We start from the raw sequence: 14,147 nt of genomic DNA, 5'->3' as shown, positions 1-14,147 counted from the left end.
ATTAACAAAGTAAAACATTTTCAGATATTAGTTAATCTTTACCTCATCCTTTTAAAATTTTTGTTTCTTGTCTATGCTTTATAATGTAGGTATTAGTAATTATTATAATTTATAAGTTATAAACTAACTATATGTATTAACAATTTATAAATTAACTACACACACATTGGAGGGGTGTGCTCAAGTATTTTTTATTGATAGGAGTGAGCAAACAAAAATTCTGGAGACCACTGCACTAAGGGATAAAAAAACCCCCATGTAATGGAGAGAAGCCTTTCTTTCTCTCAAACCCACACACACTAAGCAAGCCTTGTCTATTAAAAATGAACATAAATCTGTAATCCTTCTCATGGGATTTACTATGACTCTCTTCCACATGAGCAGTTAATTCAGATTAAATCCTACTATGCTAGATGCTAACCCTAAGAGTAAAGATGGAATTATTTGCAAAAGGGAACATACATTTACATATACACACATATTCAAAAATAAAATTCACATCTGTCATCTCCCTCAGTAAAGGGGGAACTCAGGAACAAACTGAAGTTTCCCTTTAATTGCTCCTACCTTTGCTCTGAGTTTCAGCAGTTTTCACAGAAGTCAAACAATGATACAAGCAGTAGTATGAGGTACCACACTTTGAAAACACTCTCAGTTCTCACCAATACATTCACCTGTTGATGAGGGTTCTCCAAGAATAATTCTTCTTTTTTGACATTGTTACTGCTGCCCTCTACAATCCCCCCCTACGGTGTCATTCATAGAGGGAATAGGTTCAGCTTTTTAAAACAGCCTTTGTTTTCATAAGCATTCTCAAGGCCAATGAATAAGTGGAACAAACAAGGAGTGAACAGTCAGTATTTTTCATGACTGCTGTCCTAAAACCAAAGTATAAAACAGTGCAAATCAGTACAGAATTTAGAAAAAGTACCAAAACCAACCCTAAATATATTTCAAATTAAGAAGGATTTTTTGCAGTTTTCAATTTTAGTACACACACACTCCATACTGCAAGTAATTGTCCAAGTGCTTAAACTGCTATGTGGTGTATGTAATACCTTCTCCTCTTTCCCACAGCATGACATTGCTGACATTACTAAGAAAAAGGCCAACAGCATGCAGAATTCATTCAGTATCTACCAGCGTCATAGGATATCTAAAAAGCTTGTTTGCAGAGCTTTTAGAACATAATTGTTTGTGGTTTTGAAGTTCATAGGAAGACACATACAGGATACATAAGTTTCACACAGATTTCTAGTAGCTCAGGTGACATTTTCTTGATCTGCTGAAATGGATACCCTAACAGACAGCTGTAACAAGCAAAGAAAAAAAAAAAAAAAAAATCCATCATAATCAGCTTGAGATTTTTCAGAATTTAAAGACCAGTATTCTCTTATTTTAACAACTTGTATCAGTAGAATTCCAGAAATGGTTTTATCTTGCTTGAAGTGGAAAAGGAAATACATATATTCTTCTTAGACTATATTTTCTAGAAATAATCAATGGAAACTATCATTGTAAACCAAATTATAAGTGAGAGTATTTCACACTGTACTTAAATTTTACTTTTAAAATAGTTGCTGCACTAAAGACAAAAACCCCCATCTGATAGCAAGACAGTTTACTTGCATTGAAGATAGAGAACTTGAAGTTCTGTGATAAAGATGTTAAAAAATAAATTTGGAGAGATAATAGCTGAGAGATACTTGTAACGCTATTGGTCACTTGCTTTTCCACCTTTGCCTATGGGGTTCTCTGATTTTCCCTGCATTTTTTTTAGGCATAGTCTATAAACAATTCCTTCTCTAGCTAAAGAGCTTTAAGTGTTATCTGATGTAGACTAGCAAGGGTCCATAATTTGAGTAGCTTTTCTTGCTATGAATAATGCCCATTAGTGCAAAGTAGCACCACTGACCTCCACAAAATTGATCACTTGAACTGGCACTACTCATTACCAAGATTCTGGTATCACATTTCTAAGGGTAGGATGCAAGGAACATTAAATATTTCCACAAACAAGGATTAGAATACTGTCACAACTACCTGTCACCTACTGTCTTAATGCTGTTACATAAATATCTCTGGAAAACAACTGAGAATTCTGGTCCCTTGCTCTTCAGAGTTCCCCTTACAGTAAAGGAGAGGCAAAGTGTCATTTCTTGCCACTTTCTCTTCCTGTACAGGCCACAGTCATTGCCTTTTCTTCAGATGCTTTTGCCTTTTGCTGAACTGTTTCCAGTAAAAGTGGACACCATACCCACTATGCTGTGGACACCTGAGGTAGAGTAAAAGAGATTGTTTGAGTACAACTTGACTAGCCTTTTACCTCTGCATCTGTATCTCTTTTCTCCTTCTTCCCAAAAAAGCCTGATTAAAAATGGAAAGGAAAATATCTACTATTCTCAGGCAGCTAGCATGAATCAGGACCTTCCTGCCCTTTCCAAACACAGTCAAAATAGTCTCTCTGCAAGACAATCCAGAGCTGGAGCTCTTCTTCATTCAACTCTTCCGGCAGAAAAGTCATACATATCTTAAATATATTCAGAGAAACAATCAGCATATAAGACTTCATTCTCAGTTAACTATCCACCTGTGTTTTTCAAATTTACTCTATTCCACCATGTCACGTTACATCTTTGTTTGCTCTGCTCTTGTACTGCTGACCTCTTCTAATCAATTCTATTTTGTGGCCTAACTTTTTTCCCCAGCTTCTTCACTGACAAATGGGCCTCCAAGAAACCAAATGTCAACAGAAATTATAAACACTATCAAGACTAGAATAGGATGAGTAAGTGGAAAAAACAGGGCAAAGCAAGTTAAGGTACTGAATAGAGGTATTGTTAATATAACGTATACAGAAATACAGTATTTGCTAACGTTTACTGTCGAAGACCATTTGCGCTCTTTTAAGCACTTTACTGAAAATGGAATACCTGTTTTTCTAAGTCCTGTTTCTAAAAATGTGTAGCATAAGCCTCCAACTGATCTGGCTCCAAGTAAATTATACATATTACCAAACAAAAAGAAAAACCAACCAACCAAAAAAAAAAATAAAAAAAAAATTCAACAAACCCACCCCAAAACCCAAACAAAACCAAACCCAAAAATAACCAAAAAATCCCCACAGAAAGAACCCCAACACCAATCACAAACAAAAAACATCCACAAAAACCAGTAAAATGAAAATGGCATTACATGTTTAGAGATATTCCTGATTAAACCTTACATTACATTCACTATAGTCTGTTAAAAAAAGAGCACCTTCTAGGATACATAGTCAAGAAATCACTCTCAACCCCAGCCTTTGTGTCAAGTAGTTGCATTTGTACAGCAGCATGTGTCAAATCTGATTTGGTATTGAAGTTTGACACACTGAAGTAGTTTGTCTATTCTTTTTTATAAAAAAAGAACATCTCCAGATACTCCCTACCTTTTCAGTATGAATTCATGCCTGAATACAGTATTTATTTACAAACTCGTTTGCATGAAAAGCTACATAGCTTAATCGAAGTAGCAAAACCCACAGATTTTCACATTTACTCTTACCTGTTTTTTTCCACACACCCCACAATAAATACCTATGCAATGAAACTCGAGAATGCTTTGGGGAGATGAGGTAAGAGACAGGCGTAAAGAGACAGGTAACTGAAACAGATCAAAAGCAAGTGTCCTGTCACAGAGTCATCGGTTCTTTTCAATAGTCTTAAATCTAGTATCACTAGCTTATCTCTCACAACAAGGTGCCCCTGATAAGATCAGAAGATGAGGAACAAAGTCTGCTAATTTACTCAAGGTATGAGGAAGACAAATCCTAAGATGGAAAGCTACACAAATAATTGTAAAATAATGTTTAGACTCCTGTGTAAGGTCTAGGTTAATAACGGATCCAAGAGCAGATAATTTATCACCACTGATTTAAAGTGCATTCATTAAGTTAAACTACCTTAAGAATCTTCTGTTCTAAGGACAAAGGAAAGAGAGTACCAATTTGGGCAAAATTAAGTTCAACACACTAGGGGGAAAAGAAAAAAACCACTTTCTGCAGGGCCACTGAAAAGCATCTGAGATGACAGTGGACTGTTTGGTTCTTTTGTTTTGTTTGCTTTTAAATAGAAATGGAAGGAAGGCAAGCATTTGAATAGGAAAAGCCCATTCAAAATGTGCAGAAGAGACAATGATTGTCACAAACTCTTAAAATCACAAGTTCACAAATATGTTTCTTTGGGCAAATGCTATGTAAGTTTTTGGTGAGTATTTTTTTTTTAGTTTTATTTTTAAAGAAAACAACTACTTAATTTGATTTAGATGCATAAAGAAGATTTATCTTATTTCTCACCACCAGGAAAAATCAGAGGGAACAAAGAGAATAAAGTTCAATCTAGCAAGTGTTATTTCCTGTCCTCAGCTATTACAAAGCATGAACTCAACTGAATTTTCCTGATGTGGGCTAACAACTCAGAGAAATGCATCATATTTCCAGTCCTGCAGACTATTATCTGCTGCCGCTAGTATAAACCATCCCCAAAGTAAAGGTATCAAAACTACACTGATCATCTACCCACTTTCATGACCCTATGAAACACATCGCAAGTCTTTATTTGAGGGCCGCAAGTCACGTATCTTAAGAACCCAAAGAAGTTCCAGGAATCCTTCACAGGCAGGAAGTATCGGTGGTTCCCCAGGGGTCTACTACTCTGTTGTGTAATGTGACCATCCTTCCACACGCAGCTGGTGCCAGGAGCAACACAATGATGTCTTTACCAGAGCTCCTTGTAGATCACCAGCAAAAAAATATTAAATGCAATTTAATTAAAAAACACAGAAATGCACAACCAAAAAAATCCACTAAAACAAAGTAAAAAGATACAAAACTAAATGAAAAGCAATCAAACAAAAAAACCCACAACCAAACAAAACAAATAAAACTTACAAAGAATCTCCCCCCCCAAAAAACAACCAACCCAACAAACAACAAACGCTACTACTTGAAGGGCCATATCTGGATAGGTGTGGTGTTTACACTGCCTGTGTCACAAAGACAGAACTTCACTCTGTCTTGAGGAATGTGAATTTTGAAACTCTCAGAATGGTGGAATTGAATCTAAAATGCATACAAAAAGTACCTGCCAGCCAGTTCAGTTAGACAAAGAACAAGACCTGGATAAAATCAGGAGTCCCAAAGCCAAACCAGAGACCATATGCACAAGGAAAGCTGTATCGTGAATTTATAATTCCTTCTTTTAGATGGCAAGGTTTCCAGACAAAAAACCACTTGGATTTTGATACACATTCTATCTGAACTCTTACGAAAGAAGTGAAAAGATGCTTTTAACTTGCATCAGGACAACTTTTCATGCTTAATTCTAATATTCCTGATAAAATAGCAACTTACTAACCAAAAAGATTACTGCTAACAGAAGTGAAGAGCTTGCTTTATCCACTAGCCATTCACAGTAAGTTCTATCAACAGCTTCCTTTATCATTTAGCTACTTCTGTTGATCTCAAGAACTTGTGTGTACTAAGTATGTATCTACGTATTTATAGTTTTATGTATATGCTCTCTCCTGCTATATACACACATTTTTATTATCTATTACATTTCTACAAAAAGGAAGCTACCACACAGGAGTAATTATGCAAATATGCTTGGAGAATCTCTGTTTTAACTCCCACTTCTATTTCTTGAAAGCAATAACCCCAAGTCATGCCTTTCAATTCATCTTTTTTACCTTCAATGGGAAGTATGAATTCGTATAGCAAATTGAAGCCTGCTGACAAAATCTTTACTCTTTACTTAACTGCTCTTTTTGGTCCATAGTCTATTCAATCCACAAAGTGAATTAAACCCACTGAAATTCCAATCTTCTACTAACATCAGCTTTCAAGTGTGCAAAGACTGGGAAAAGTCCTTAGTGTGAAGCAGTTGCTTTCTGCTTACTGCAAAAATGGAAGTACAGTGCATTTCAGCCAAGTACTTTGCAGTTAGGCTGCACTAAGCACATCCCTTTTTCCCTTCAGAGAAGGAAGGTTTGCTTAAGTCCGCTATACCTTGTTCTGCAGGAAACATAGGAAGAGCAAAGAGATGGGAAATCCGATTGTTGTTCAATTAGCACCGTGTCACTTCTGCAGTCCCTGTTCTACCTGGAGCTTGCCTTGCAGTTCAGGTATAACTGCTCTTCCTTGCTGATTAAGATTTCTTATTACTACCTAACTAGAATGTATTTACTCCTATTTAAGTTTTTAACAGAATGCTTTCAAGAACACTACACAAAGATGCTTTGCTTAAGAGTCAACTTCTCAGAGAACCAACATGAAGTTTTTGTGTCTACACTCACTTGCTATCCAGATGAAAAGTATCTGTGATGTTTTACCTTAAACTATTTAAAAATACACCAGAATAGTGGTTTCAAGTAAACAAGAAGCTGGAAAGTAGATTCCACTGTAATTATTACACAGAAATCAGCACATCAAGCAAGAACAGTGTTTACACTAGTCTGCAATTTCCATCATGCTTGGTTCTAGTACCGATTTATAGCTTCAGGGGTTGCCAAAATAGGCAAGGAAAATCCAAACAGCACAGCCAGTTATTTAACAATGAAAATACAAGAGATGCACTTTTCCACCTGTAACGAAACAGAACTTCAGGCTCAAGAACAGCAGCAAAGTTTTCTGCTCATTTACCAGACATGAATAGATGCAATGCTGGGAAGTAACACAGAAATGTGGCAAACTGTGCATTCCTTTCACACACCTCAGAAATAATTCACCTTCATAGCTAGTCACAGGGAATAAAGGATAGCTAAAATTCCTTACTACAATGCCGACCAGTGCATAAAATTGAAAGTTTATGATCAGTCCCTTCTCCAGCCCTCCTACTGATGAGACTACAGGCTTTCCACTACTTTTGCAAGTCATGGTGTTTCCCTAAAACAATACAATGCAGTACCCATGAGGCCTTGTATTTTGTAAATCCAGCCCTGATCCACTGATTCTCATAACTTTCTAAAGTAACGGCTCCCCTACATCAGGCTATATTTAATTAAGACTGTGACTCCAGAATGACAACTATGGATGTTTACACCAGACATCAGAGGGAAGTGAATAGTTTTACTGTACTTGTGAAGTGTCAAATTTGTAAAGTGACATAAACTTCTTATAGTTATCATCAATACGGCTATTTAGATTATCACTGTATTCACCTTCATCTCTTCTTCTTTTCTACCAATTCTTGAAAGTTTGATCATCTTTGCAGCTTATTCCCAGCAGCAATTCTCAATTGCTTTCTTCACTTGTTCCACTTCCCTCTCTATCATTCTGTACAAAACAGTACAACTAGAAGCTTAGGAAATGTATTTTCTTACTGATCTCTACTTCCACTCTGCAGAATTCACATTTCCAGATTTTAAAGCTAAATACAGCAATGCTTTCCAAGTTACAGTTAGCTATCTGTCTGCAGTTACAGCTTGCTAAGGCAACTCCCCTCCCAGTAAAAACGATCTGGATTTCTGGAAACTCACAAAGGGAAACAAAATAAAAAATAAAAAAAAAAAAAAAAAAAAAAGGCTAAACAGGGACAAGTCATATAAAGATATTTCGTAAGCATCATACTCCTTTGGCAGTAATTATTTTAATGATGGAAGTAGGATAGACAAAAACAGCTCCATCCTTTAGAATGGAAATCTTTGACCTTCCATTTACAAAACCAGTTTCCTGATAATACATGGCAAACATGAAAATAAGCTTTCCAGGACCCGCCTGTGAACTAACCTATGGGGTTAATGACTGATATAAGTGTAGGAAAAAAGTTTTTAGCTTTTTAAAACCTGTTAAAGCTTTAAGATGTTCTCAGCAGGACATTTAAAATGAGTAACAAAGTCTTGCTTCACAGGCAAGTGTCAAATTTGAATACTACGCATCCTCCCAATAGTTACTTTTAATGAAGTTGCTGTGAATTGTAATGTTTAGTTGGTTTAGCCTTATGAATTCCTATGACTTTTAAATAGCTTTGATATACTAGTGTTTATGGGTAGTCACAATTACAGAGTGGTTTTCCAACCTATCTTTAGTAAGGTGGCTTGTTTCAAGTAATAAGAAAATTTACACACATAATCATCAGACTTGTCCCTGGTAAATTCACATCTGTTGAACATCTAAGAGTTCAGAAGAGTAGCCTTGCTCACACTATTGTATTTGTTCATGTTTCTCTTCTCACCTGATAAGGCTTCCCCCTGTTCCCCTGCCCCGCCCCTCTTTCTGATCTTTAGTGATCAGAAAGAGGGGCAGAAAGACAGATGGATAGATTAACAGGATGTTCACAAACACCTCTTAGAAGCCTAAAACCACTTTGCAAATTTACTTCAACTTAAACTTTCAGAATTCATCATATTTCCAGTTTTAGAAATCTAAACTATAGCACAGGAGTGATGTGACTTTTTGAACCCTAATTAACCCCTATAAATTGGCTGTCATTCCTGGATGCAGGAAAATTCTAATCAGACTCTTTAAACTGTGAACACTGCACATGCTGGAAAACTAGCATTCAACATCAGACGACTGATTTTTATATTTAGTAAATCAAACAAACAAAAAAAAACCCCAAACAACAAATCCCCACACCAACGACAAAAAAACCCAGCTGGGAAACTGTATTTTCACTTCAGAAAATAAATGTTAATATTTATATTGTTCTGACAGCTCTAAAGAAGGAAGGGCCATGCAGGCTGATAGTTGTGGTTGCCTCAGCCTGGAGCAGAGAAGGCTCAGGGGAGACCTCAGAGCAGCTTCCCATGCCTAAAGGGGCCAACAAGAAAGCTGAAGGGGATTTTTGACAAGGGCAGGTAGTGGCAGGACAAGGGGGAATGGCTTTAAACTGACAGAGGGTAGATTTAGATTAAGTATTAGGAAGAAATTCTTCACTATGAAGGTGGCGAGACACTGGAACAGGTTGCCAAGAGAAGCTGCTGCTGCCCCAACCCTGGCAGTGCCCAACACCAGGCTGGACTGGGCTTTGAGCAACCCTGTCTAGTGGAAGGTGTGCCTGCCCATGGCAGGAGGTTTGGAACTAGATGATCTTGAGCATCCCTTCCAACCCAAACCATTCTATGATAGAAGAATCATAAAATACTCTGTATCAAGAACTAAATAAACAAGCCACTGCTCCACCTTCAGAGATAGCCTACGTAGGGTTTTATACAACACATATTATGCATGTGTGCCTTGCACTTTATAGACAGTAGCTTTATTTTAACACTCTAATACAATGTTTCAGCTTTTGACACTTCAGACCTTCTTTTTTCCCCTCAAAAGAGCAATACTACTCTCTTGGATGCTGACACAATTTTAATACGATATAAACTTTATTACATAAGGTGTATACAAGATCATTGCAGTTCATCACTGAAGCGATGTGAATGTAACAAGAAGATTAAGCACCTGCAAGAAAGCATGTGCAGTCCTCCTAACTAGGTCTGCTTGCTAACCAGGAAGCTTTGGAACCAAGTTCATATATAAACCAGTTTATAACAATATAGAAGAATAATATAGGAAAAAACATAGTCAATTATAACTGAAACGAGGAAGTGCTTACCTTGACTCTCCAGTACTGTTTCTTATGCTTTCTTCATCACTGTGCCCATTCATTGTAAATATTACTAAGTTCAAAAGATAAATAAAAGACCACTCTGGTTACAATGTGTATATCAAGAATTCACTTCCTGGTATTCTGCTCGTTTGCCAAGTCAGGTGTTAGCTCTAGTGTTCTTTGCGTGTATTCAAAATTTCTCCTCAAATACCTAAAATAGTAAAGAAAAACAGTGACACAATTTGAAAGCATGTCTGCATTTAAAAAGAAACAAAAAATAACATGGCAATATAGATGGCAATGTGTACAGAATAGGAAATGGTATGGAAATTACATTCTCTTTAGCACTGTGGGGTAAGAACAGTTAACTGCATGTCTGCACTATACCGCGTGGTTTAACTTTTGCCATACGACTGACTTTAGGACGAAATGGATTTAAATTTTAACAAAAAACTGTTCACATGAACACAGAGGTAAAACAACATAAATATTGTTCTGCTAAGATGTGCTTAGTAAAATGTATTCAATAGACAAAACATAGTGGAAGCATTTCCAGATATACACATAATGCTTAGAGCCACTTGTGGGTAAAGGCAGGAAGATAAAGACTGTCCTGTTTAAAACAAGTGTCTCCACTAAATCAAACCAGCAAGATCCCACAGATGGAATGATCATTATTTCACATACAAGAGCATTTTAAATCAGATCAGTGCAGTATCCCATGCAACTAGGTATGTTTAGGCTCACGGTAAATGGACTGCAAGCATAAACTCACTGATAATCAGCTAAAAAGCACCGCCTCTCACAGATTTAGTGAAAGCGATTAGAGTCTCTCCTGCCGGCTGCCTGCCCCGAGGTGCTCTCCTCTAATATGTAACAGCCCAACGCCGAGCTCACCGGGTGGTGGCAGTGGGGGATGCATCGCCCCGCGGTGGGAAATGCTCCGTGCTCAGGCACCATCTCAGGCACCCGAGCCACTCCGGCCACCAAACAAAGGCGGTGAGGGAGGGGAAAGTAACAGAAGGAAGCCCTGCAACCCCGCAGGGCCCGCGAAGCTACGTCGGGGACCTCGCGGCGTCGGAGGCGAGCCAGGCGGCTCCCCGGGGTTCGCCCGCAAGGCCGCGCTCTGCTCTGAGCCGCCCGGCCGCACGCTGCCTGCCCTCCCGCGCAGACAAACACACCCCCCGCTTTCGGGCCCGGCACCCGCTGGGCCCTGGGAAGCACCTTGGGCAGCGCCGTAACTTTCTCCCTGCCGCCCGTTTCCCGTTCCGCGGCAATCTTCCCTCCAGCCCTGGCCGCCAGACCGCGCTCCCGCGGCCTCCCGCTGCAGTTCTCGCTCTGCCCGCCCCCAGGGCGCTCGCCTCCCGCCGCCGAAGCCGGCCCTCCGCTGGCAGCGCGGCCTGCACAGGCGCCGCTCCCGGCCAAGGCTCCCTGGCAGCGTCTCCAAGGCCGCCGCTGTCCTCCATTCTCGCTTCCCCCGGCGCCCCCCATGGCCAGAGGAGAGCCAAGGCCGCTCTCCTGCCTCCAGGGCGGCTCGGCGCTGCCTCCCCCCGGAGGAGCAAGCGAGAGAGACTCGACACCGGCTGCCCGCCGCGGCCCTCGCAGCTCCCACTCTCCGCTAAGTAGGCCCAAGAACCCATTCCGCGCCGGGCATCCAGCCCTCCCCTCCGGGTCCCCCGGCCGGCAGCGGGCCCCATCTCTCAGCACCGCCCGCCCCCCTCTTCCATCTTCGGAAGCTGCACAACTCCCGGCCGGCGAAAGGGAAAGAAGCCATGGCGGGCCTCTGCCTACCTGCATGCACCCAGCCCGGCCAGGCCTTCCCAGGGCCTCCCCGGCCCGTGACTGCGCTACGCCCCGCGGGGAGGTTCGTACCGCAGCCCAGGGTCGGGGGCTGCTCCCGCGGCCGCGGCGGGGTCTGCGCCGCCGCTCCTCCCGCTGGCCGCCGGCTCTTCGCAGCCCGGCGCGGTGGACTCGCTCGCCCGCCCGCTCGAACAATGGGGCCCCGAACCGGGCAGGGAGGGGCGCAGGGAGTACCCGGCTAAGCGTTGCGCCGCTCTGCTTCACCACCGCTCGTCAAGTCCTCCCGACCGCCGCCATCACGCCGCTTCTCCCCTCAGCCTCCCCCTCCCGCGGTCGGATGGAAACCCCGGGCGTGATGTCAGCCCTGCGCCCTGGGACCGACCGGCAGCAGGAGGAGGAGCCACGGCCAGGGGCGACGGGGAGCGCCGCCGGGCGTCTGGAGTGGGTGACGAAGGCAGGGGGGGCCGCTCGCCGCGCCGGGGGCCGGTGGCAGTGCCCGCCCTCTGTGCCTCCTTCCGCCCGTGCCTGCCGCACGGAAGGAACGCAGGGGCCGGGGCGGTTGCAGCTCCATCCCTCTGTGAAAGAGCAGGGCGCGGCCCGACCCGAAGGGACGCCATGACCGGAGCGCCGCGGCCGCCCGTTACCGTTCTGCGCAGCGTGGTTTGTTGGGTTTAGGTTTTTTTTGTTGTTTGATGGGGGTTCTCGGTGTGAAATCGCAGCCCGGCGATAAACACGGCCGCGTTTCTTGGTCTGACTACGCAGTTACAAGTGGTACCGGGGCGTTAGTTAGGAAGGCTCGGTGCTCTGCTGCTTGGAGGACTTTGTCACTGTGAGGACTACCCCCTGGGTGGGAGATGGTCTTCCTCTTTCCATTCCAGAACCTCACGCTCGCTCTTTTCAAAGTGATTAATGTCAGTCTTTTATTTAACATGCATCACGTTCGTTAACAAAAAAAAAAAAAAAAAAACCCAAACAAAAAACCAACCACAAACCAAACCACCACGCACCCCCCAAATCTAAAATAAAACACACAAGAAAAAACGTTACGTAAGTTATGTGTCTAAGTTTTAGCAGAATGGCAAAGAAAGTGGCACTTGAGTGAAAGGGTGTGCTGTAAACTCAATGCCGTAGCCAAACACTGTTGGAAAGAGGAAGCAACTTACCTGTCTTCCCCCCTTTGGAGGCACATGTACACAGTTACACTCTGTCACTCAACAGGATTGTGGGGTCATTACTGACATCTGGCACCAGACCTTTGGACATGTCCTTAGCACCCTGCATGAATAAAAGAGGTCAAGATTAGCATGAAAACAGTTTAGCCATCAATGAAGGGAAACTTGAAGGAAGCAAGTCACTGTGCAGGTATACTAGAGGAAGGAAGTTACAGTAGCTGTCCAATCAGGTGTAAGTTTGAAGAGTTGTGTTGGCTAGGAACCCACATCTGAGCCACAGTCAGTCAACTGGAGAATTCTTGGGCTTATAGCTTACCACATGGCTGATCTTCCAGGATAAGCAAAGCTGGTTGCCTCAGCACTCAGTGGAGGGTGGTCAGCCAGTGTACCTGTCACCCTTCACCTGAGTTGCTGCAGTTTCCTGGAGCTGCACCTTCAGCCCACCAAGAGGGTTGTAGGATTGGTTGCCATGCACAGTGTCTCGCTGTCTGAGAAGCAGCAAAGATTGACAAAGATGACAAAGACGGACAAAGATGACAAAGATTATACACCAGTCCAGCTCTCAAGCACCATGTAGGAGTATACCCCAAAATCCCGGTGGTTGATGGCAGAGTATTTTTTCCCTCTAGAGTTAAAAAATGCACCGGGAATTGCTTAGACAAAAACAGCTTCAAAGTTTACAAGAAGGGTATATTACATTATTGTCCTTATCAAAGCACTGAAGTTTGTCTAAGTCAGCTTAAGGGAGAATATTTCTTGTGATAGACAATAAAATAGATTAGCTAGACAAGAGCACTGCAAGATCAATGGACTGAAGTTTAAATCAAGAGAGTCAAAACGAAAGTAACTTTTAAGCTAACAAACCACTTTAATAAATAATAGTATAATTAAGGACAGAACAGATCCTAATGGAAGGATTTTTATTACTATTAGAAATTTTTAAATTTTAAGGAAAGAAACAGCAGAAAGCCACTGCCTTGTTCAACCATAAGGAATAGGTCTTACGCAGAAATCGTGGGCTAAAGCAATTACCTTCAGCAAGCAGGTGGTAAGACCAAGTTGATAATGCCTAATACATGATAGGTGTTAGACATACAAATGATATGAATTAATATGTGAATAATTTGAGTTACATAGATAAATAATAGAACAGTTTTCATTGCATTTTAGAGCTGGTTGCAAAACTCCCATAGGTCGATATAAATATGTAAATACATAATTTACACCTTTAATATTAATATGATCCACAGAATTTATAATAATGCAACCACACCTAAATACAAATAAAAGGAAATACAGGAATTTAGCATCCCTTTTGGTTTACAGAATCTCTCTTACAAACTACAACACTGTCTTTTGGAAGAAAGGAGATAGGAGAACAAAAAAAAAAAAAAAAAAAAAAAAAAGGAGAACACAAACCAAAACCAACCAACCAACAACACCAAAACAAACAAACCAAAAAAACAGCCCAAAGCTAAATAAATTCCAGTTGCTTAGCTACAGAATTTTTATTAACCATGCAAATTCTTGTTAATGATTAGACATCAATAAAGAAGGCAGATGTTATTCAAATTCCTCTGTTTTTGCCATCGAA

The 14,147-nt window shown here is 41.3% G+C and overlaps 1 protein-coding gene across 6 annotated transcripts in view; it reads right to left on the bottom strand.

Moving 5' to 3' along the window:
- The window catches only part of CHD1 (chromodomain helicase DNA binding protein 1), a 53,466-nt gene extending 41,691 nt beyond the window's left edge, over positions 1-11,775 (bottom strand). For 2 of the 6 annotated variants that reach the window (XR_003995028.2, XM_030511764.2), the window contains exons 1-2: positions 11,373-11,772; positions 9,588-9,792 (exon numbers count right to left, since the gene is read on the bottom strand). Coding sequence is in view for 5 of the 6 variants with exons in the window: in XM_030511764.2 (XP_030367624.1) it covers positions 9,588-9,640 (53 nt within the window). In the remaining variant the exon portion in view is untranslated. Of the gene's footprint in view, positions 1-9,587; positions 9,793-10,478; positions 10,706-11,372 lie in introns of those variants that run through there. The other 4 variants (XM_030511766.1, XM_030511768.1, XM_030511765.1 and 1 more) reach the window with 4 other exon arrangements.
- Between the last annotated feature and the right edge of the window lie 2,372 nt (positions 11,776-14,147).

This window comes from Strigops habroptila, chromosome Z (assembly GCF_004027225.2).
Source record: "Strigops habroptila isolate Jane chromosome Z, bStrHab1.2.pri, whole genome shotgun sequence".
NCBI lineage: Eukaryota > Metazoa > Chordata > Aves > Psittaciformes > Psittacidae > Strigops > Strigops habroptila.
This window is presented reverse-complemented; position numbering and strand designations above follow the sequence as displayed.